Below are 25,614 nucleotides of genomic sequence, written 5' to 3'. Positions count from 1 at the left end.
GTGTTCATGGATAGTTTGTATGCATGTTCATGTGTGGAAGGGAATGTGATGTGTGTCTGTGTGCAGAGAGGTGTTTGAAGGGCAGGACTGGGTGTTAGGGATCTCTGGTTGTCCTGGAGCTTGTCCATCTTCTGAGGCTAGCTGGCTACAATTGCAGGGATCTACTTGCCTCTGCCACCCCCTGCTTGGGCTACTGCACCTGGCTTTTATGTGTTTGACAGGTGTTGGACTCAAATATACACGCTTTCAAAATAGGTTTGTTTTTTTTTTTTAAACGGACTAAGCCATCTCTAGCCCCTGAATGATTTTTAAATTAAAAACTGGTTTCGGTTATTGTTTTATAAGACTATGAATCATAGATAACTTTCTATTTTACACAGTTTTCTCTGTCCTTCTGCCACAGAGTGGAGAGGCCAGCCTTAAGATGACCGGTTCTGGGTAGAAATCTAAGCTACCAGTTGGAGTCTATTAGCATCAGAGGCAGGGGAATCTTGTTACATCTGAGTGGGAGAGTTCTGTCTGGCTCCTTACTATGTCTTATTAGTATTTCCCTGATTGAGAGATAGAGGGAGCTCTGGGGGCTTAAAACAAATGGCCCCCAAAGGGAGTGGCACTGCTGGGGGGTGTCTTTGTTGGAGTAGGTGTGACACCTTGTTGGAGGAAGTGTGTCACTGGGGTGGGGGGTGGGCCTTGATGTCTCCTTTACTAAAGCTATGCTCAGGGTGATACACAATTCACTTCCTGTTGCCTGAAGGTCAAAATGTAGAACCCTCAGCTCCTTCTTCAGCACCACATCTGCCTGTGTGTTGCCATATCCCGCCTTGATAACAGTGGAGTAAACCTTGGAAGCTGTGAGCCACCCTAATTAAATGTTTTCATTTATAAGAGTTGCCGTGGTCATGTTGTCTCTTCACAGCAATAGAAACCCTAACTTAAGACAGGAACCACTACAGCTGAAGCTAGGTAGAGTTCTATCTCTATTAGGGCTTCCTCTACACAGCCCCAGCAGGGCAGGAAGTGCTTCTAGGTTCATTCTCTGGGGTCTGCTAATGTTACAGTAGGGTTAGGGTCAAGGACTATTTTTGCGTTTGTACTTATAGTCTCTTTCTTTCCTCTGTCTGTCTCTCTCTCTGTCCTTTCTCTTTTTCGGAGTCTCAATACATAGCCCAGACTATCTTCAAGCTCAGAGTCTGACTGTCTCAGCCTTTAGAGGACTAGGTTTACAGGCATGCACTCCCATGGCCAGCCCTTCTGCAACTGAAGAATTCAAGTCCTGCCCTCCTTACCTTTCTTTGGCCAAATGTTTGCTCTTGAGGGGGGTAACCACAGGCTCTTGGCACAGCTTGGAGAGGGTGCAAGTTTATGCACATCACGGAGTATGGCACTATTGGCTGTGATGATCCTTAACTCGAGTAGAGTGTGTGTTTGCTGGACATTTCTCTTTCTGCTCTTGTAGCTGCTGCTTCCATGATTCTTTCATTAAGGATTCCTATCGTCTTCTCCCTTGGGATTTCTGGAGCCTCGCTTCGCTAACACTCAGGCTGAGGTACAAGAGACAGAAAGAAACAGTGGGGGCGCTCCCTGTCACAAGGCTTGTTGAGTCCTAAAAGCTTGTCAATGTTATTTTAGGGTTCTGTTTGTTTTTATCTACTAAGCCTGGGGCTTGATTTAGCAGGAGAAATGAAGACCAATACACTTATACCATATATCTGTGAATAGAAGTGTCTTTATAATATCAGAAGCATAAATCTATTTAAATATTCACCATATACTCATGCACCAACTTTGAAAGGTTAAGTAACTTTCTGAAGGGTGTCTCTGCTGCTGACAGGACCATCTATTTATTTTTGTTTGTTTGTTTGTTTTATGCCAATAAGAGAATCTATGTTTATGGACCTCCGTGGTGTTCTTATTTATCCCCCTGCCTTCGGACTCTATGAGTCATGTCCTTATGTGCATCTGTCTAATTGTCTACCTGTGTGGTTATCTAATCCTCCACCCCATCTCCAGCCACATTCCGTTTACTCCTTTCTGCTGTGATCACCTAATGCTCCTGGACACACTATCTGTTCAATGAGACGTGGCTGCACAACCCCTTTACAGAGAGCTGGCATAACCCACGGTAGAGGTTCAGGTTTTATGTAAGCCGTACACATCAGAATTGGACCCCCTAGTTTAATGCACTTTATATAACATCTCCTTTTGGTGGTTTATTTATTTTTTTTTAATGAAATAGTTCTTTGGGGTTCATCGCCAGAGCTGGTGGTCATTGGAGCTCAGGCATCTCAACCCAGTTAGTGCATCTGCTGCCAGGCCTTTTTCCCTCTTTGGCTGGGCATGAAAAAAAGCCAATTTGAAACATTGTACTCGTCATCACCCTGCACGGTGGAGTTGCCAGAAAGGTGGCCTGAAGCGTTTTGGTGCCTGTCTGAGGTAGTGGAAATTAAATTTCTGAATAAGGATGTTTGAACATTTATTGGAGTAGGCTTTAATTGCCTTCCAACGCGGCACGGGGAGGGAAGAGTCGTTAACTGGTGGCTGTCATTATACGGACCTTTCTGACACTTAGGAGGGGCAGACACTGGCTTGGATGATCACTGGAGCAGGCGATGGCCTCGCTCATGAATAACACATGCGGCGTGATGACAGTACCACGGACAGCACACTCCTGTACAGCAGGCTTGGTAGCCTGTCAATTACCAGGAGGAGAACACAAAGTTTTCGGCTTCTTTCTGTTTGTAAGCCACCACTCACTGAAGAGACTGTCCAGAATGTGTTTGGTTAATCCATGGATTCTGAATTTAGGATTTTAATGCTCACTGGATGAAGAGATTGTCAAGAATACTCAGCTCAGCTTAAAGATAGCTGTTTGACAAGAAGGCTGAAGGAGCTGTCTGCCCGATAAGGAATGTCCTCTTGAGTTTCCCTGAAATGGCAGCCTGGGAGAGTCAGGATTTAGTGCCATCATTGTCTGAGACGGTTCAACTCTATACACTCAGACTCTAATTATTTTTGAATAGATGACATTTTTGCATGCTCTGTAAACAAAATGCATTAAAGACATAAGTGGATGGAAATCACCTTCCTATTTCTGTGCCCATTTGCCCAATTCCTTTCTTTTCTTTCCTAGTTTTAAGCACTGTAGTCTTAATTCAGTACAAATTTTTTCTCAAGAAAAATCCATGTATGGTTTGCATACAGAATGAAGAGGGTCTGAGGCACAGAACAAATGCACAATTCTTCAAACAGGTCTCCAGTACAGACCAGACAGAGTGATTGGCATCCCTTCCCTCTCTGAGAGGCTGTGTGCCTGCTGCTTGCCTCCTAACGAGCTGTTTCCCAGACCTGTGGGAGTGGGAGACTGTGTAGCATGGCTTCCCACTGTAATTGGCAGTGGTTTGAGCATTTTGCTACTGCTGTGGTGGAGTTAGTGGTTGTCCCTCCCTCTGACCCAGCGATTAGTCTTCCCCTTACTACTCCGTGACCTGTCTCTTTGTATACAGTTCTATCTTTCTCGGGGGATTCAGAGTGCCTGACCTTCTTTTAGACCCCCGTTCTTTCTCAGTTTATTTCTCCAGCGCACGGCTTTTTCAAGCGAGGTGGAAGATTTTTCTGAGCTGCTGTTGGAGTCTAAGACTAAAGTGCACGGTGGATTACAGTTGTGACTTACATTCCTGCCAGCTTCTAAGTGACGAGAATGCGATTTAACCTGGAGATATTTTGGTTCCTAGAATATCAAAAAGATTTATTTATTTATTTATTTTTTTTAGAGATCTTATTTTACTCTGTTTTGGGGCACAATCTTATCATAGCATCCAGGGCTTAAAAAATATCGTGAGATGAAATTGTTCTTTCAAAGCTCAGAAAGAGCTGGAAATGTGTCTTTCTTATGGCATGCTTGAAATTGGATAGACACAAATAAAGATAACTAAGTTGTAGGCAGAAATATCCAATCTTGAGTTCAGCAAAGGTATTAATCTACTGAAGAACCTATTTTGGGGATTCTAATTTTCCTAACAAAATCGATGCCCTTCTGGGTTATAACTGAGGGAGGTCGGGTACCAGCAAATTTCCTTGAACTCCTCCGTGCCTGTCACAATGACAAATTGCTGTGCAGCTTCTCTGACTGAGAAAATCCCACTGCCTATTTCAAGGTGCCATATCTTTGTAGGTTTTTGGGAACACATACTACCTAAAAAAAATAATAACGCCCAACAAAGATTTGCAGATACCTCCGTATCCCAACGACTTGACAGTTGTTGACATGATGGGCAATCAAGAATTCCCATCTTTTCATACAATACCATATCCTTCCAGTATCTGATTTGGATCGAGCATTACTTTCAGGAGGAAGACTGTGGACACTTCTCTTTACAGTTTCGGGAGTCAGGAGAGCCTGACTTTCTGTGCTTTTTGTTTGTTTGCTTGATTGTTTGTTTTGAGACAGTGTTTCTCTAAGAAACAGTCCTGGCTATCCTGGAACTCACTCTGTAGACCCGGCTGGCCTTGAACTCAGAGAGATTCACCAGCCTCTGCCTCCCGAGTGCTGGGATTAAAGCTGTGCGCCACCACTACTTGGCCTGCTTTCTGTGCTTTGTATGTCCCTATTCATCTGCTCATTCATTCTCCGAGTAAGTCATCATCTGGCATCAACAAACCAGCACAGACTGAGTGCCAACTGTATACCAGGCACTCTGCCAAGAGCTGCCCATCGGCTGCTTTCCTCCTTGAAGCTTGTACTTCAGTGGGAGGGAATCACTATGCCCGAAGAAGGAACTGTTGTCTGAGCATCCCATAATAAGAAAACATGAAAATGACTGATTTTGAAAAAGACGTCAAATATGCTACGAGATAGCATGAGACAGGGTAAGCTGGGGAACACCTTTAGGTAATGGGACCAGGAAAAGTTGCTCTGATGACATTCAGACTGAATCTGTAGAAGAGGGAGTGGCAAGTACTGAGCCTGCAATCCTGGGAAGGAGGCTATTGGAGCTGCAGGAGGAGGGTGACTGGGAAGTCGCAGTGTGGTGGCTCTGCCCTGCTTGGAGACAAGTATTTTCCTGGGGCCATGAGGAGTCATGGGAATGTGCAGAGGCAGCAGGAAGTAAACAACAGATGGACGGATGGATTTGGGGCTTAGGAAAAAAGGTGAAATAAGATTAGAGACTGATAAAACAATTGATGTGCAATAATTGACTGCGGAATTGTTATTGATTCTCTGATTCCCTGAGATAGAGACAGCAGGAGGCTAACAGTCTTGTGGGGCGATGAGGAGGTGAAGGTGAGGTGAGAAAGAGAACACACACACACACACACACACACACACACACACCATGCAAAATACTCTCAGGTATACCCATGTAAATGAGTGTTATTTAACCATTAAACGGACTATCTCTAGGATCTATAATTTAATTGGAAACTCATGTTGATTAAGCACTGGGAGTATCTGCTGTGACCAATGCTTTTCTAAATGCTTCCTACCCACACGATCACTGCTCACAGTTTCTCAGTGGGAATGTTCCTATTATTACCCCATGATCATTGACAAAACAAAGTATTAGATATTAGACCACTTGACCAACTTCCCACAACAAAACAGTGGTGGAACGTGGACTCAAGAGAGGGTTGAAACCCAGTTCATGTTCGTATCCTGGTCATGTGCTAGTCTCCTCCAGTGCAAGCATCTCTACACGTGTGCCACCTAAATTCCATCAGTGCCCTTGCCACTAGCTTTAAGGATGTGGTTCAGAATGTCTGTCTCCCAGTCATCTCTCTTCTATGGACATTTTAGTTCCACAGCCACCCAGTGTGAGGTCATGTCTCCACATGGAGTAAGAGTTTCCTGTTTTTTTTGTCTTTGAGCAGGTATTTCCTCCTTCAGTGGATAATCCCTGGGTTAAAACCACCACTGTTTGCCAAGCTTTGGTGGCACACACCTTTAATTCTAGCACTTGGAAGGTGAAGGCAGGCAGATCTCTCTGAGTTCAAGGCCAGTCTGGTCTACAAAAAAATAAAAGGTCTAGAAAAGCGAGAGTTGTTATGTAGAAAAAAAATGTTTTAAAAATGAAACAAACAAGAACAAAAGAAAAATGAAAAACCCACAACCGTCTTCATGGATCATCTCTGGAATAATCTACTACAGGAAACTGAGAGCCATCATTGCTTCTAGGGATTTCGTCTTGGAGGGTCAGAAGTAGGAGACCTCATATTGAGTTACTTTAATTTAAAAAAGGATATGACAGAAAAGACCCCAGCTGACCTCCCCCTCCCTGATTATTTGGGCAGGCCACTGCATAGACACACTAATCAGCCTCTGGGTCTTCATGGAAGGGAAGCAGCCAACCTCTCATCCAGGATGGATTTATTTGCCTAAATCCCTTCTGAGTCTATTAGAGTGAAATCTATGTCCCATTTCCTCCGAGTCTCGCTAGATGAAGACTCCAGGAGATCTAGCAGTGTATTTTGGGAAATGAGGAGTGATGGAAAAGTGAACCAGAGGATGGTGAGAGCTTCTGTCCAGGCTTTAACCTTTGCCCTTTTCCACAGACACAGGCGTCCAGCCCCTACTGAATGCTTCATGCATCTGAATCAATAAGGGGAGTGGAAACTGGCAATAAACAACAGACAAGGGACTGCTGTCCTGTTAGGTGAGCTCAGTGCTTCGACCTTGTGAGGCTGGAGCTTATAGCATGTGCAAGTTACCTGTCTAGGCACCCTCTATCACATCCATCAGTTTCTTAGCTACAGAAATGTTCAAACTTTCCACTTGAAAGTAGTTGAATCTGCATAATCAAATTGATGATAAGTTAACAAGGGGAAAATAACCAACTCCTCTAAGTATTGTGTGTGTGTGTGTGTGTGTGTGTGTGTGTGTGTGTGTGTGTGTGTGTGTGATGGAAAATATGAACTTTTAAGAGGGGTCAGATACTTGAGCCACAAATGCCTCTGTGAAGGGGAGGGAAAACAGGAAAGCTGTACCACTCTCTTGTGGTAGCAAATGGTTTCTAGAAGACAGACTGCCTTAGAGGCAGTGGCCTGGCACCAAGTTGCTTTCGTCTTTCTTCTGTGGTAGGAGCTGGATCTTTGTGGGTTAAGTGTGAGCAGCAAGATCGGAGAGGATGGGAGGATGGCTGCTTTGCTTTGGCAGGTTTGCTCTGTGGGTTGTTACCTGAACTTCTGGGAAAAGTTTTCCCTGAGTTTTCTCTTCTCTATTTGCTCTCTGTCTGAAGTTCACAGTATCTGTTCGGTGTATTGTATTCTGAGCCCAAACAGAGGGTAACAAGAAAGCATCCTGGAGCTGAGCCACAAAGGGACAAGGTTTTTAGACCCATGGCGAAGGAAGCCCTTTCTATAAAGCCATAAAGAAAGAAGTAAACATACTGGCCATTTTCCTCAGGAGACTCAAGATGACTTTCCTTACTAGCTAGTCAATATATCATATATACGAGTTTGCATATTTTATGAAATAATAGAATAATTTGTACACTGCAGTACTATACTGTATTTATTTCATGTGTTTGAATACCTGGCACACTGTTCTAGTTAGGGAGAGGTATAGACATGCGTCAATCCAGGCAGGGCCTAGCCTGGCAGAGGACTGGTAATTGAGTGCAGGGGGGAAGGTGACATAATGGCAAGGAGATAAAGACCGTAAGTCATTTCAGACCATGTAAGCTATCTCCTTGGTCTGGAGACACACCGAAGCAAGCCCCAGGTGCATGCAGGAACGCATGCAGTGACCCCAACCCTAAGCAACAAGCAGCATTTGAGGGTATCTCAGCAGGGAGCAGAACAAAATTTCGTGTATTTCTAACAAAATGTCTCAAGCTAATGATTGGACCAACTGTCAGTCTTAATATCATGATCTAAGACTGAGTCTTTTACAAAAGATGCCTTGTATAATGTTTTAGAGATTTATGTATTTTGTGTGTATACTGGAGTAAATGTTTGTGTGTGCTGCATATGTGTGCAGGTTCCTGGGGAGGCCAGGAGAGAGTACTGGGTGCCCCTGGAACTAGAGTTACAGTCGATGTGGACTGTTGGAAGTGAGTGCTGGGAATTGAACTTGGGAACTTGGGCTATACAGAAGTGCAGCGGGTGCTCTCATTGACTGAGCAGTCTCTCCAGCCCCTAGGCTGTATCGTTTGATTTTCAGGACAATGCGGTAGGCAATATAAGGGCTACGATGTCCATCTAGCTCATCCTCCACATCAAAGAGGAATGAGACCATTGATGAAAGTGAAGTTATGGATTCATTGGCCTTGAAATTGAGGAAATACCCAGGTTATACTGATGGACCCAATGTAAATACAATTAAAGCAGAAGATATCCCATGTGAGATGAACTTGACCTGTCGTTCACAGATAGAGAAGGAAGGCCAAGAGCCAAAAAATATAGGCAGTCCTTAAAAGTTGAAATTGACAAAGAAGTTGGTTCTTCTTACAAGGATCTCAATACACACACACACACACACACACACACACACACACACACACACGCATATATTCCTCTTGGCCTTCAAATTCTAGCACCTCCATAGGACTTCCAGTTTGCAGAGGTGTAGATACTGTGGGTTAAGCCGCTAAGTTTGGAGTAATTTGCTTGGCAGCAAGTGAATACTGCAGGTGGAGATAATTATTTTAATTTATGTAAAGAGTTGGAGACTCCGAGATGCTCAGGGAATTTCCCAGGATCACCGTGCCTGCTCCCAGTGGTGAAAGCAAGGTCTGACTTGAAGCTAATACACCCGAATGCTCAGAATGTACACTAAAGATAGTATGCACTGTTGAGCTCCCGACAGGAAGGTCTGACCACAGGTTCCATCCGAGGCAATCGTCAGTGTGGAGAATGTGTTCCCCATGAGCAGGTATGGTGCTGTGCTCATAAACGTGGAGGAAGCATATTCCTACAACCGTGACATTTGAATACAAGTCATGGGATCCTTGCGATAGCAAGGTTAACAAATGACATGTAAAACCGGCAGTCATCCTTACGCATCTTGTCAGACACCGGTTATGTGAAATTCTAAAATAAAACCACTGTGTGGACCAATCAGATAAAAACCTGACTGACAAAAATTAAAGGAGTAGCCATGAGCCAGGCCAGTTTACAGGTAAGAAGGCAGCTGTAAACTGTGGAAACAGTTCGGTATTTGCTTTCCTTGTGTTCACCAGATGAACACAGAATCAGGGGAGAGGTCAAGAGACAGCGGCTCCAGGAAGTGGGAAGAGGACACTCAGTCCACAGGAGCCTGGGAGTGGAGCTCCCAGCATTGGTTAAACCCTCATAAGCTGTGAAGGTCAAGCAATCGGTACATGGACAACCCAAGGATTGAAGGCAACATCTCTAGCACTAGGAAGCCTCTTAGGCTTGTAAGTGTCCACCATGGTTGTCTTCCTCCATAAGCCAGAGCACAGACAGGGGCGACTTAATCCTTTAAAGTCATTCTTCACTAGACTTCATCTCAGAGAAACCAATTCTTCCAGGAAGGCAGTTCAGCCTTGCTCTATGATCTTGACCTTCACCTTATTTATTATCTGCAGGGGTGAGTCACCATTTGGAATAGGAGACTCCATGGCTACCCTGGGAAAGAGGTGCTGGTAGCCGGTGCCGAGAGGACTTAACTAAGTCCTAAAACCAGGTGCTGCAGAATACTTAGCTGTTGTGGGAATTCCTTTCCACCAATAGGGTTTTTTGGTACCAGCCTTAGGGTGTGGCTTCTGTGTGTGGATGCAATCTCTTATAATGGAAAAGAAGGGTCTCTCTTGCCTTCTTGGGAGGTTGGAGCAGAAGCAAGCTTGTGTGGTTGTTCATATCTCTCTGGGCAGAGCGGCTTCTACCTTGTCCTCTATTCTGTGTGCCTGTTTTTCTTTCAATCCCATTTTCCGCATAATAAGGACAATTTGTAACTCTCTCATGACCTCTTGCTTTACTTAGCTACGTACTACAACCAGGAAAGCCATTTTCTTGAAACTCCATTTCAAGCAGGTAACATAATTAATATTAGCTCAGCTGGGCTTTCAGCAGTCCTAAAGATGGAACTGATTTTTTCAGTGAATATAGCAGGCACTTATCCATGGTGGCACATGGTTCTGACTGCAGCTTGGTTTTCAGGGGAGATGAGTGTCCTTGCAGTAGGTCCCAAGAAACACTTGAGAGTCTGTGTCTTTGTTGGTCGCAACTTTGTCTAATAAGCCAACCACGGAAGAGGTACAGAATCCTAGGTTCTAGAAAGTCTAGAACGGTGACTTAGATCAAGTTGTTTTGGATACTCTCATCTCTATAACCTTCAGTGATACCAGTTTTCTCCCTTTCTGAGTCAGTATGAAATAGTCTTGTGTTTTGTGTCATTTGTGAGCGTTGACTAGGACAGCACACAGAGCGTTCAGGGAGGTTCCTGCCCAGAGCAACACTCGGCAGCTAGTAATTAGGGACGATTTCTGTTAGTCAAGGTGCTCACAAGGATGCTGCTACTCCATGACTGCCTCGGGCGTCGCTTTTCCTGAGCTGTCAGGCAGGAAGAGCACCAATACCTTTAGTCTAGCGTTGTGGTTAAATGTGGATTTAGTCCAGTGGCTAGCACACTGTGCATATTCAATGCTAGCTACTGCTGTGCAGGCATTATTAAAATCACACTGCACACTAGAGCCAAAGTCAAATATGTGCATTAAGTAGACTCAGTAGTTAGTAGAAAAACCACCTTTTAGAGATGGGGAAAAAAGGAGATTTATAGTAAAGTCTTTTTTTCTGGGCCTCAAGTTGATTGTCCTTGGTAATGTGACAATATCTCACTAGACACTCTAGTGGCCATTTATGTCTTGCAGACATGACTGACCACTGCATGCCTCTGGCTTCACAGCTTCCAACTATCAACACTTGAGATAACATCTGGATTTTTCTCCATTAGCCATAGCCTAGGCATGGGGTGACCCAAATGGGCTGGAGAAGGGGTCCCATCTTTCAAGCAGTCATGGCTCCTTTCCCCTCAGTGGGTCTGCTGCACTGACTTCCATCTTCTTTGACGGAGTAAAATCTGGCCACAGCAGTTATCCAGAGTGAAGGTTTTAGCAACTTCTCTATGGTCTTTGCTGCCATTTCTGAAGTCCTTATTTGCCCTTGAATTTTTTTTTTTTTTGACTTGGGGTCTCCTCCTGGAGGAATTCAACTTAAGACACTTGATTTCACGTGACACCATGGATGCTATGGCTATTGTAAAACACAAAATACTCTCTATAAATGACAATTTGCTCTTGTGTCAGCATGTGGGGCCCCCAGACAGATGTCTACCTGAGTCATTGCTTAAAGATAGCAGGGTCCTCTTACTTATCTTTTACATTAACTCTGGCCTTCACATTATTGTTTGGGAACTAGTGGGGATGCATACTGTGCCATCTTCCTCTGGCATTCTGATAATGATCTGAATTTATCTCATTTCATTATCTGTATGTGCACCTTTTGACCAATACTAAGCTATCAGCTCACAAGTACAGGGGTCAGGTCTATCTTCTTCAGATCAAATCTCTCTGAAATCTAAGGGTGTAGTACCCACAGCTGTGCTTGGCATGAACAGGAGCTCAGTAAGTATTGATGAACGAATGAACCTATCTCAGTGTGGTAGTTTGAATGTAATTGGCTCCCATAATCTCATTGGGAGTGACACTATTAGGAAGTATGGCTTTTTCGGAGTGGGTATGGCCTTGCAGAGGAAGTGTGTCACGATGGGGGCGGGCTTTGAGGTTTCCTATGCTCAGGATACTGCCCAGTGTCTCAGTTGACTTCCTGTGGCCTGCAAGATGAAGAACTCTCAGCTTCTCCTAGGATTGACACTGTACATAGTACAATGTTAAAGCCTGGAAGTTGCTAGAGGAGAAATGGAATTGGGTCTTTGCTGGTTGCAGGAAACCGTGTACTTCCTGGTGTCTTAGAATGGGATCTTTTTTTGTGTCCAAGATCTTTCATAGTCTTGCCCTTCTCAATGCCTCAGCTCCTGTGTCTTTCTCTTCCCTTGCATGTCCTAGCATCACTAGTCCTGAATATAAAGGCACTGAGTGCTTCACCATGCCCACCTCAGGCTCCCAGGCACACTTGCCTCTGACTGCCTATGAACCTAGGTCTTCCTTCAAGTCTCTGCTTCAGATCATCCTCTGAGAGACACCCTTGCTGACATCCCATTCCCTTTACCCTCCCCCTTGTTTCTTTTATCTGCAGCATCAATCAAACTTATTCTTCTGTATTTTATGTGTTGACTTGCTTATTATCTGAGTCTTCTAATTTTGAGATGAACCCCAAGGGTTCAAGCAACCATAATTTCCCTCAGCTCGGTACAGTGAGAAATTGGGTCTGTAACAATCTCAGCCTCGCATCAGTTCGAGTAGGTTTTGATCTCATCACTTAATTCAGCTTTGCCAGCCATTCATTGGACAGAACTGAGTGTCACACAGTTCATTGGCTTTTCCCACATGCAACCAGATAATCTATTGTCTCCACTCCTCAGGGTAAACATTTGCAGTTCCATTTCATGGCCTGAGTAATTGCAGTAATGGCCGTGACCAAGGGATTAGACGCTTTGATGCTTTATATTGCTGTCCTGTAGTGAACCCTCCAATACCAGCCACAGCCTGAAGGATGGATAGTGCCTGCTCATTTTGACTTGACCTCTATCATGCAGGCACCTCCAAGGGTCTCTTTTTCTTTTCTCTATGTTTGCTTCTCCAGGAATTAAAGGTGATCATGGAAGAATTTATGTCCAGGTCCTATCTCTGGCCCATAGTCTGAAGTGTTTAGTGTTTACTGGCAGGTGCTCCTCTCATGTACACTCAAGTGGGCAGACTCCACCATTGGGGGGTCACCAGTGGGTAGCTTTTACAACCCTACTTCTTCTGTATACCTCAGAGTATCTTTTGTAATTTTCTTTTAAAGTTAGTTTTGTGCGGGAGAGGATTGCACATCTCCACGAACATACATGTGCAGGATGAAGGGCAACTTCAGGTGTCATTCTTCATTAGTCATCTACTTTGGGCATTTTGTTTGTTTGCTTTGCTTTTTCATCTTGCTTTTTGAGGCCACTGTCCTACCAGGCTAGGCTGACTGGCCATATGCATTTTGGGAACTGAACTCTGGTCTGTATACAAGCAACTACTGGCTGAGTTACACCCAGTCTGGCTTCCTATTTCTTGGTGAAAAAATTCCAGAGCAATGTTACTCTGAGGTTGTGATGGACCAAGTTTCCCCTGCCTTCATCAGCAACACTAGGAATACACCTTTTTATTGATGTTGTTGTTTTATTTCTTCCTTTTTTCTTGTTTTGTTTTCCCATTCGTCACCCTGTCTGGCTTCCTAGAATCCCCCCCCCCCCCTCAAGCAAGCTGCTTCTGTCTGGGGCTCCGGTTTGCGAGTCCCACATCTGGACGTTGCACACTGTGTGCTGGGAATTGCTCTAGTTTCTTTGAATGACTTACCTTTTCCTCTGAAAACAATCTTCGGAGTTTGTACCCGAGCCTCAGGATAGAGATAGGGCAACCGAAAGAATCAGACCTTAAGGGTCTTCCCAGGCACGTTGGTGACCTCCCACGTGCCCAAGGTGGTCCCCATAGCCTTAGCTTCCTTCTGCTTCCAGACTGCCGGTGCCTGGAGATTGTGGCTATGGAAGCGACACAGAACTTTGTGGAGAAGTCGCTCGGGAAGAAAACGGAGTCACGAGAGTGGCAGGGTGGGAATTCTAAGGCAGTCTGATCACGGGGTCCACCCTTCTCGCCTGTGCACTTCAACTCTCTAAGGAAAAAAGTAAGTTGGCATCTGGAGACTCCACATTCAATCTTGGTGGTCCCAGGCCTCCTGACTACACCGATTATTCCTTGCTTTTTCTTTCTCCACAAAGGACAAATCTTTGTCTCTTTCCTGAAACCCAGTGGACTAAGCCAGTTTAGTGAAATCCCTGTTTGATAAAGGCAGTATTTTACCGTGACCCTGAAGCAGACTGTGAAGGCATGTCTGCAATCGCAATCAGGGAACTCTGTTTGTCAGAGCCCCAAAGGGCTTTGGACCTGTGACCGTCTATCAAGGTGGGGTCTGAGCTTTGGAGAGCTCATGACTATGTATGAAGAAGAGGTCACTTTCTCCTCCTGCACTGGGCAGAAGGTAGAAGTCTCCAGCTAGGAACCTGAGAAAACAGGGCAGAGCAGGCATGGGCCTGTGACAGTCAGCCACCCCTCTCACTCACTGTGAAGCAGGTGATGTCAGCCTGCAGGGGCTAAGCTTTTCTTCCCCAGTACGAGGAGTGCTTTCTCTCGGGTTCTCTTGCACCTCATTATCCACACAATAGTTTCTGATACCATTCCAAAAACTCTTTTCAAAATACTCTCATAGAGTCACCTCCCGCCCCCTGCCGGCTAAAAAATTCTTTCAAGTACCTTCATTAAGTTTCTTTCAGATAAAGATAGAAGTCCTAATTGTGGCCTCCAAGTAGCTTTTACCCCTGTATGCCTAGGCAGGTTTGCCTTCCGTGAATCATCCCCCAGTCTTTATGCTTTGGCAACCCTGTCTATCCTGCTTGCCTCCTCCTATCAGAGCTCAAATCTGCCTGGCTCTACTCTGCTGTGGGATGCTTCGTTCTGCCCTGGCCTCGTAAAGTTGGGTGGTGCTCAAGCCTGAAGCTCCTTCACTTTTCTCCTGACTAGCTCAGAGAGATGCTTCTCAGAAAGACCGTCCGAGCTTCTATCACACACATTGTAACAAGGGGGAGACTATCTTAATCCAGTTATGTCCTAATAGAATGCAGACTTCTTATTCTAGAGCCTGTTTCTGGATTTAAAGCCAGTATTCCTTCCTTGACTGGAGCAGTGAAAAGTGCTTGGGTGGTCAGACTAGGCCAGAGGTTAATTGAACAAAGAAGGCTGGATCAGGAAGCAGGAGAGGGGGAGGGAGCAGGAGACAGGGGTAAGGATGCTAGAAGCATCGCATTTAACCTTTATTCTCTCCCTGTTAAGGCCAAGGAGGCCCCAGAGTTACAGTTGTTCATTGTTCAGCCAGGTTGTATGCAACGACTTTATTGAGGTCAAAGAGATATCACAATACAGATTTATCCAACAGGATTTAAGAATCTGGTTACAGACAGCATTTGAGACACAGGCTATTTTGTGCTAAACAGCTTCCAATGTCACAGATCACAGAAAGAATTTGTACATCAGTTATCTAGGAACACACACGCTTAGCTGGCCCTGCCTGTTGGACCTTGTTTCGACTGAATTAACATGAAGAAATGGAGATCGGCATTTCCTTGATAATGAATATGTTCTGGACAGCCTTTCACGAGGACCCTCTTTGGGATAGGGTGGCATAGGGAAGCCGTTCAATTTATGGGTTATACACAAACCTAAATAAATAGTTCTGTCAAGCTATAACTTGATATTTCTAATAATGAATCAGGCAACATATTAGCTTTAAAAATAAACAAAGTCAGATGTTTGACTGGTCACGTAGGACTACAGAGCACTTTTCTTAGCACTACTTAAACTGTGATGTTTAAAGCTGCATCTCTGGGTGCTAAGAAAATGCCACCCTGCAAGCATAGGGTCGTTGTGCCTTACACTCCCAGCTCACAGGGTAGGAGCCACGAAACGCCATAGGAAGTTACAAGAATGTAAATATATACTTAAGGAAATCAGATAAATACTGGGCAGTTACCATACAGAATAAATACTATCTACAAACAGAGAAACCCTCCAGACCTCAGCTCTAACGCATTCAGAACTCAGGTAACGTCAGAAAGACAAACTCGCAACGTCTACAAAGTAGTGCATACGTGTCTTTAAACACCCACTTAACAAACTCATGATGCAAACTGAAGAATTTTTAGAAATACAGTCAGATGTTTATTGAGTGAGAAAGTGCTTATGCATGCATTATGTCATATAAACATCATTTCATCAAGTGAAAACAGTACAGAATAGTTACCTAAACATATCTATAGTCCTAAAGGGTCTAAACTAAAATCCATTAACACATGCATGTTGTAGCTTACCAAATAGTCTTCTAGAAATCGTTAAAATGTCTCCTGCATCCAAACACATAGAAAAGCTCAACACTACTCAATTTATTTATGCACATTACATACTAGAGACGTTAAGCTACAAAATGCTTCCACTATTTCAACACACATACAAAATGACCACAAAATTATGTGTGTATATAGCAAGGTATTTTCTAATTATGCAACTGTGATGAATAATGTATCTCCTCCTCACGACATCTCGTCTCTAAGTACCATTTATCACCACTCAGGCCTTTCTGTCTTAATGAGGACTAAGATCTCTGATTTACATTCAACATTCTCTGCATTAGTAATTGAGTGAAACTCTTAAAAAAAATTCCTCTGTGACCGAAAAGAAAGGTGGTGAGACTCTCGCCAGAAGAATTTGGGTGACACTGTGTTACATCTGATTGTTAAAGGAAGTGGGGCCCGTGGACTGTTGGCCAAACTCATCGGAAGATGGCCCTAGACTCGCCTGCTGGCCATAGCCACCGCTTGACCCATAACTGTCTTGGTTGTACCCGCCCTGGTTATAGCTGCTGGAGTGCTTCTCCATGGGGTCAGAAAGGTATCTCTGTCCCGAGGAATGCCAGCCGGTCTCCTTGAAGACAAACCAAATGTTGCCGGCCCAGAGGATAAAGTTCAAAAACCCAAAGACCTGAAGGAGAATCAGAGCAAGAGGTTAAAAGACTGGACAGAAACGCTAGAAGATTCCATTTACAGCAATTCCTCACAGTGCTGTGGGTGATCTTGCACTTTAATTTTGAAGTTTATTTAATGTTTTTATTCAGAACCACTATTTGATGTAGGATTTCTAAATACTTTCTATATGCTAGGCACTACATGAAGGGTTTTTATATATTGATCCTCCTAATCTAAGAGACCAGAATTACTCTACATTATATGTCTATATTAAAAATATGAAAACAAGGAAAATCACCTGACTCAAGGTCACACTACAGATTACAAGCAAGGGAATCCACCTCTCACAGACCAGACGGACTCCAGATAAGTACTGTCAATCAACAGCCTGTTTCCCCATTTGCCTGTTCTTGAGGGGGTGGGAATGTCCTCTTTCCTTGGTCTTGGGACTTTCCTCCCATAGCTACCAGCACCGTGGACCTGGGAGTTTCAAATAGAAATCTAAGGGGGAAAAAAACTTTTGTCTCTATTTTCTGACCCTAATGTAAATCAGTCCTAACAGATTTCCAACCAATTAAAGACTGCAAACTGTCCCCACTGCTGCCTGCACAGCCCAAGCTCCAGAAGGTCCTTTAGAACTTGAACAACAAGAGAAACAGCTGCTCTTCCTGGACTTGGCTAACATTGCAGCTTTTTGGGTCCTCAGCGATGCCACAATGTCAGCAGGCAGTAGTCATAGATGGTTTTGTCTTCATCCATCATCACTGATTTTCAGCAAAAGACTGGGCTGTTAAGTTTCAAACTTAAGACACAGGGCTGAGTGCCTATTTAACAATTTAACATATCAGAGCTGGACCTGGCTGCCAGATTCTCCTACCATCCCTCAGTCCCTACCTGTGACAGAGAATGACACATATACCTTACCCTTTACCCTGAACTGGCCAGCCTAGGGACTGGGCTGTACTTGAACAGTGTATCGTTACTATGCTGACAGTTACATTGTAATCAGATAGCCTCCACAGGTACTTTTGCCAGTTAATCTTAGCCAACCCTGGTAGGATGATCTTGGATTTTATGCTGTGGAAGAGATTTCTAATGTTCTTAGTAGGTCCCAGCCGGGGACATGCTGCCTTACTGGACATTACTGCTCTCAGTATTATGAGAGCTGCCCCGGCATCAACAACCTCCTTAGTACAACATATACATACATAGTGCTGATGTTAGTTAGTAGTTTAAGAAGATGTCTTTGACCTTGGTTCTGAAGGAACAGACAGAAAGCTTGGAGATAGGGCTAGCGCTCTGGAGGAAGCCGTCTGATTCTGACCGTTCACATTTTATATGGGTTTGTGCCATTCCTCTCCCCGTAACTCCTCAGAGGTTCCGTGGCCTCAAGTCCAGACTCTGCTTCAGGTCCTGTGGAATCATCCCGATTTCCTTATGGATTTACAGACCTTACATAATCAAATTGGTGCAATTAAGTCATGCTAAATGACAATCTCTCTCAGCTTCTGAGGTGATGGAAAGATTTATAAATTCCTTAAATTCCTTTGTGACCGGAAAGGCCTTTCGGTCATTTATTAGCAAATTGGGCATTGTTCTACCCATTGTGCTCATCCTCATCCTTCCGGCCATCCTCTGGCCGCTGACAAGCCCCCGTAGGTATCTTCAACATGATGTCTAAATTAAAAAACCTGAAAGGGGGAGGTGGTGCGGACCTCATGGAGGTCACTGCTGCCTGACAAAGTTCCGGCATTGCGGTTCCCAATTCCCCAGCACCCTCTTCCATTCGTTTTTATTAATTCTTATACAAAAATTCCCGAATGCCTTTTCCTTGGGGAGATTTTTGTATGGGCTTTAAAGGATGACAATGTGTAAAAGGGTGGCCCTTCTTAGTCACCACTACAGAAAGCATGCTGGCTGCACACAGGAATCCCACCGTGCCCTGCTGATTACACCCAGAACAGGAAAGTCAGAGATTACTAACCAGACACAGCTGACCCCAAGGAAGAACTGCGTGCAGTCCAGTTCCCGAGCCTGAGGCCATTAAGGGCCAGAGTTCAGCTACTAGATACTGAGGAATCACAATGGCGTTATTTGATAGGGAAGAGCAAGACATCAGGACCTTGCCTTTTGAAAGCGTATGAGTGGAATAGGCCCACATAGTAAGACTAAGATGCAAAGGAATGCAATTAAGAAACAACTCGGTGCTCATGCTGCCTTGTGCCCCTGGAGGAATAAAAATTGTTCTTAAATTGTAGTGGCCTGTTTGGTCCCCATGGAAGTCCTTTCCCCAAGGTCAGGACATCTGGGAAAGGGCCTCCATTTCCTCAGGAGCTCGAGGGAAGTTTCTGCTTGCTAAAAGCAACCATTCTCCTTATCGCTGACAGGAGGAACTTGCGGTTCTTATATTTATGTAAGAGCGCTCCTGGTGGAGCTACCAAACATTTGAGAACAACAAGCATTTAGGTACTTGCTGAACTTAATGCTTTGTCTCGGGAAAGATGCTGTAATGAAGTTAGTGTCCACTTTTTGTCCCTGAATTATTGAGCCCGCTTTCAACCTTGCCTGTGGCTAAACTATTGAGTACAAAAAGGTAGGCCTTTCATTTCAGAAAATGCTGCTGGCAGCCATCCGAATTCATCCTCAGATCCTGTCTGCCTCCTCTACCCCCTGCTGACTCGACACGTCTTCTCTGGGACCTCAGCAAGACATGAATCCTAAAACCCGATTCTGAATGGAGCGCAGGATACAGAGGAGTGGAAGGTTTGGTTAAGAAGTAGGTGTGAGGCTTTCCTATGGGAATCCCTGCTTCTCATGAAAGGTGCTGGGCAGTCAGAGGACCCGTACTGCTTCGCCAGGGCCAGCTATTTGATGGAAGGAAGCAAGATTTTATCAATGCAAGGGGCTAAGAAAGGAGTTGTCTAATATATCTGTTGTTCATTGATTGACTAGATAAGAGACAGTCTATTTTAACAATTCTACTGGGGAACGGCAACAGCAGCATGGTGCATACGGGTGACATTAGAGTATATTTGGTCATTATTCTAGCGTGACACTGTCAGTTTAAATGACTTTTTGGTTAGTCTGGAGTGTTGTGTGCATGTGTGCATGAGAGAGAGGGAGGTCGGGAGAGAGAGAGTAATGCTGGTCTCCTCAACATGTGGGGTCGTAAGGGTATGGACCAAGGGTGATACAAAAGTCATTATTATTTTAACAGCAGGTATGTTAAAGCCCCGCCTGCATAGCAAGCTGAATGAAGGTAATGTTTCTGTCTTGGGGGACAGCTGAGAGTTATTCAAGTGGATATGCAAAAAGTCGGACACATGGGTGAACACTAAATGGCAAATCACGGTTTCACTCCCGTTCTACAGTTGTCCATGCCTTATGTGCAGCTGAGTGTCACCGTCGAGTGTGTGAGGACGTGCTCTTGGGAAATGACATCAGAGTAGGCTCCCAACTGATGCAATTGAAAACTGATTTACCAGGAGCCCTTTTCTCTCTGTCTCCCTTTCTTCTCCCCTCTTGGTTTTCCATCGCAAATTGTTTTCTTTTCACTTTAATATAGAGCCTTAGGCAGTTCGCCAAGGAAGATATGAAACATAAATAAATAAGGTATAGTAGTTGCTTAATCAAAATGAATTAGGCAACCACTAACAAAAATTTATACACAGGGCATTTATATCATGCGCACAATAATTAGGATATTTTCCATTAAAAGAGAGATCTTGGTTTAATTCTACCATTGTAAGTATATGCCAATATATGAATCAAATAATTATGAAATGATATCTTCTGATATGAAGGAATGGCTCTGTTCAGGGATGTGATTTTTATCTGTTGGATTGTCTTGATCATTTCCTATTTACTTGCTACTACTTGGCTTTTTAAAAAGTTCCAACTGAAAATTAAGAGCACAGAGCATCATTTGGGGGCCTGCAAGGAACACTGGCTTTCTGTCACCATCAGCATGGAGGTACCCCAAATCCACATTGGTCAACACATTTAGGAACTCATGCGTCTTCGAAAGGAGAGAATTTGATTCAAGCTCTGATGTGGGAGTCCTCTCTGTGTGCTGTGATTATTAATGAATAAAGAAACTGCTTTGGACCTATAGCAAGGCAGAACTTAGCTAGGCAGGGAAAGCTAGGCTGAATGCTGGGAGGAAGAAGGAAGAGTCAGAGGGACGGCATGGTTCTGCTGCCAGAGACAGACGTGCTAAAACTTTGTTGGTTGGCCATGACCTCGTGGTGATACACATAGTAATGGAGATGCATTAAATTAAGATGTAAGAGTTAGCCAATAAAAAGCTACAGCTAATGGGTCAAGCAGTGATTTAATTAATACAGTTTCTGTGTGACTATTTCGGGTCTAAGCTAGCCAGGCAGCAGGGACCAAACAAATGACCTCTACCCAACAAAACTCAGGTGCAAAGACCTCAGAAAGAGGGTATATGACTGTATGTGGGAAATAATTCAGAGAGAAAATGTGGGCATCTATAAAGATGATGGTTGATTTCCCTGCAGTAAAGCTGGAAAAACAGAAGTAGAAATGGCAGACAAAGCATAGTTATATTTAGTAAGGGATGGATAAAAACTGGGATATTACAGCATCTTCCATTCACTATAGAAGAAGTGAGCACCCAGAGTAAGGGGCCCTTAATGAGCACTGTTGACAGATTGGGCAGCACGCTAAGTGTTTTCCCCATGGATCGCCTTCTCTCGGCAGTTTCAAGTCTGCTGCATAACTGTCTGCAGTTTAAAGATGCTGGCATGAAGGTTTGAGCGGGCTTGTTGTTCATAATACCTCCTCTAGTTGCCCAGTGGAGCCAGGGCTCCTTCCTGAAGACCACTCCAGCACTGTGCCTAGAGTAGTAACCGCATTGGGAGAGTTTGGCTTCGGTTCTACCATTAATGTGGCTAAACCCAGAAACATTTTCCAGAATCCTTAAGAGCTTCTTCTTGCCTCTGAAATGTCTAGATACTTCACTTTATTTTAGAGCTACTGTGAAGTCACAAATGGCAAAGAACATTTTTTTTTAAACTACCATAGGAAATCTATTGTTTCTTGACTGTTTTTCTTGCAAAGATCACACATGGTAGTGAGTGTATGTTTCCTTCTTCAGAGCTTGCACCGGCCCAGCAGGGTGATTTTGTGAGCCATGTAACGATTGCACAATTCCTAAAGCCTATAGCCTATAATTAATGAGACTGAGGTGGACACCTGATCCTGGAAGGACCAATGGGATGCTCTCGAGTAAACAGTCAGGGCATTTGTAACTGGATCTGAGTGAGGTAAGTTCAGTCTAAGTGCCCCCCCCCCTTTAAAAATATTTATTATTTCTGTGTAGAACACGAGGAATGTGTGTGTGTGTGTGTGTGTGTGTGTGTGTGTGTCTATGTGCATGCACACATACACCATGGTATGCATGTGGACAATTTTGTGCAGTCTGTTCTCTCTTCTTTTTCTGAGTTTTGGGGATAAAGGGTCACCGAGCTTAGGCAGTGAGTATCTGTAACCCACTGAGCCATCTCACTGGCCAAAGCTGCTTCTTTGAAAAGAAACACACAATGAGAAACTGAAGGTACCTACCTTCTCCCATATACACAAGAAAACAATTAAAACTCTATTTGGAGAAGAAGGGTCACAAGGCAGTGCCTTTAACAGATGCACACACAGGCTTAAAAGGTGGAGAATTTGAAAGGCCAGGTCTCTTTTCTGTCTTCCAGCTTCCAGTCCTGGATTCTACTCTAGGGAACGCTTCCAGTTTTTCTAATTATTTTGGGTTTTTTGCTTGAGCTAGCTCAATGTGACTTGAAGGTGAGCACACTTTTAATTCAAAAACCTGTGTTGACTGATTAATATCTTTCCCTTGCAACAGAAACACACAATTCCCTTTTCCTTGCAGTGTGATGTTTTAGTTCAATCACTTCAGGTCTGTTCTGGGACTTATCCCCCTGGAGGAAAAAAGTGGGGGGTTAGGTAAGAGCCACACCACTCGGCAACTCAGAGAGACAATAGTTTAGTTATCTGATGTTGGGAGTTGAGGAGCGGCTCTAGAATCTTCCGTTCCCATCTCTTCAGATCTCAGCAGGTTCATGGTATCTCTCCAGAAACTATCCTTTTCATGGTGACATTGGAGCCAGTTTCTATTTACAGTGCAGATATCTGAATGAGTACAGACACTAGTCCCAGACAAGGGTCTAAAGAACACAGTAAGCTTTTCTGGAGTCGGTCTGAATGAGCTCTTACAACTGCCAGAGGCTTGGCTGTCAGGGACACAGGGACAACCCAGCAAGCCTTTTCTTCCACACATTCACATTGCTGTGAGAGTTAGGAGAACTTGTATTTTCCATCTCTAAGTCCTACCTCCCACTCTAAATTTCATCAGAACATGGGAATGACGAGGCCATGTGGGATTGTCATAACTAACGGGGACATGGATTATCAAGCTGACAGTTGGTAAACAGCATTTACTTGATTGGTTAAACATGTCAAGCAACTTTTATTTTTTTTTTCTCTTAGATTTTGAGAGATCAGAGTCACAATTATGTCTTCAGCTTCGCCTATAAAGCAGCTACAGAAATCACTATAGATTTGAACACACACTCACAAGTTGTCACTCACGAGTGTGGACAGCAAGATGTAAGAATGTTTGCAAGACCTCGGGCATAGTTAATTTCCGTGATGACTGCTGCACCAAGGCAAGATTTAAGGAAAAATCAGGAGGTATGGAGCACCCCTTCCTCTCTTTGTGGCCCCCTTCCCTGACTGAATTTCAGGAAGCTGCAGGGACACAGGTTAACTTTGGAACCTCAGATCTTCACGTTTGCTGGCGAGTGTTCTTTTAGTGAACTTGGCGGAGGCTCCTACAGCACAGTGAATTCTTCTCTTTGCTGACATTCTAGCTTGTCTTTATCTTATGCAGCTTCCTTCTGCGGAGCAGCACAATTGCTTCCACATATAAATTAGGAATACAGTTTAGCCTCTCTCCAACTGTTAGTATCCATCCTTCCCTGTAAGGCCCGCACTTTTGATGAGACAATATTTGATTTTGTTCAGCTAATTTAGCGCATCTTTTCTAGGGCTACATAGCAGCTAAACTGGAGGAGGGAGAAGAGACACAATTATTCTAAATACTCTTTCAAGCCGTGCATTTCCTCTTGTTCCCTATGAAGTCTGCATATTTTTTTCTCCAACCGATTTGCTATATTCCATATGTGGCTTTAATAAAATGTTTTCCTTCCAGGAAACATCTGAGTTAACAAATATTCTTTTTTAACTTCTGGCAGGCTTCAGCCTTAACATTTAGGTTTTATATCAGCTCTGGCTTAGAATTTTTCACTTGACTGTAAGCTAAGCCACAGCTGCTAATAACTGCTGGGATTTTATTAAAAACTGTAATCAGCAGCATGACAGTGTGTCGCTTTTGATGATGAAAATCTTGAAGGCTCATATATAGTCTTCCCTGTCAGTGGCATTTTCCTCTTTTGATTGGCCTCTAGTTTTGGAGGCAGAAATGTCCAGAGTGGCTTTGGGGGTGTTTTTCTTAATCACTGACCATCAGGTAAAGACTTGGGAAGGCAAGCTGAATGAGGAAATACTTACCACAGATGTGTTTAAGCTGGACATGACAGGGCTGTGGACAGCCATGCATTTGTTGTAGGGCTGCTTGCAAGCGGACATCAGTAACAAGACTTCCTTTGGGTCAGTCGCCACTTTGACATCAGACAGTCCTTTCGCCCAAGCAGATGAGCCGACCAACCACAAGAACGAAAAGACCACGGTGACAATAAAATCCTGCACAGAGAGAAGATGGGAAAAAACAAACAAACAAACAACAGCTGTGAGTTCCAGAAACAAATCTATTAATTTTTGCAAGTACTGTTGCTTTTGAAAATTCTAAGACTCCGTAGCATTAGGACCTAGAGATACTCCAAAATAAATAACAGATAAATAAACAAATAGTTTATTGATACTCTATTTATACTTATGTGAGATAAATGATTATATTGTTATTTAGTTTTGTTTTTTGAAACATGGCCTTTCTTTGTAGTCCAGGTTATCCCGGAACTCCCTTATGTGAAGTAGGCTGGGCTGGAACTCACAGAGATCTTCCAACCTCTGTCTCTCCAGTGCTGGGATTAAAACATGCACCATGACACCCAACTATACTGTTATTTACTGGAAGCCTGCTCTACTTTCATTCTCAGCAATGAACTCAAGAACTTTATAATCCTCATCTTATTGTTTCGCTGTGGTGATATTTGTTTGAGATCTAACAAATAAAGTTTACCCGAGGTTCAGAGTGCAGAGCTAGCCACTCGTTGCCATAGAGACCAGGAAATGGTGGCATACATCTTTTATTCCAGTACTCAGGAGACAAAGGCAAATGGATCTCTGTGAGTTCATGACCACCCTGGGCTATGACTGATCCAGTATCAAAGAGAAACAACTAGATGGTGGTGGTTCACACCTTTAATCCTAGTATTTGGGAGTCACAAGTCTTTAATCCTAACACTAGGGAGATAGAAACAGGAAGGGATATGTCTGGGTGGAGAGAGGAATATAAGGGGGGCATAGATAGGAGCTCCAGGCATTCTGTCTGAGGACTTGTAGAGACAGGACACCCCATTCGGTCAGAATTTCATAGAGATAAAAACTAATGGGTGCCTACTCTGATTCTCTCTGATTTCACCCCCTCATCTCTGACTCCGGGTTGTTATTATTAAGACCAATTAGAAATTGTGCTACATTTTTCCAAAAATCCCATTTGCATTTGGTAAAATAAGTCAGAGATTGTTGAAGTATGTCTGAGCCTCTACATGTAATGGTAGGAATTCTACATGTAATGATGATAGGCATTCTACATTTAATGATAGGCATCTACATGTAATGATGATAGGCATTCTACATGTAATGATAGGCATTCTACATGTAATGAT

General features: G+C 43.8%; 1 protein-coding gene across 2 annotated transcripts in view; it reads right to left on the bottom strand.

Moving 5' to 3' along the window:
* Positions 1 to 15,024: 15,024 nt before the first annotated feature.
* The window catches only part of Synpr (synaptoporin), a 333,039-nt gene continuing 322,449 nt past the window's right edge, over positions 15,025 to 25,614 (bottom strand). For both annotated transcript variants that reach the window (XM_005348531.2, XM_005348532.3), the window contains 2 exons: positions 24,278 to 24,469; positions 15,025 to 16,688 (listed from right to left, as the gene is read on the bottom strand). In XM_005348531.2, the coding sequence (XP_005348588.1) occupies positions 16,431 to 16,688; positions 24,278 to 24,469 (450 nt within the window). In that variant the 3' untranslated portion in view covers positions 15,025 to 16,430. The remainder of the gene's footprint in view (positions 16,689 to 24,277; positions 24,470 to 25,614) is intronic.

This window comes from Microtus ochrogaster, chromosome 6 (genome assembly GCF_000317375.1).
Source record: "Microtus ochrogaster isolate Prairie Vole_2 chromosome 6, MicOch1.0, whole genome shotgun sequence".
In the NCBI taxonomy this organism is placed as follows: domain Eukaryota; kingdom Metazoa; phylum Chordata; class Mammalia; order Rodentia; family Cricetidae; genus Microtus; species Microtus ochrogaster.
Note: the sequence above shows the minus strand (reverse complement) of the source record. Positions and strands in the feature narration are given on the sequence as shown.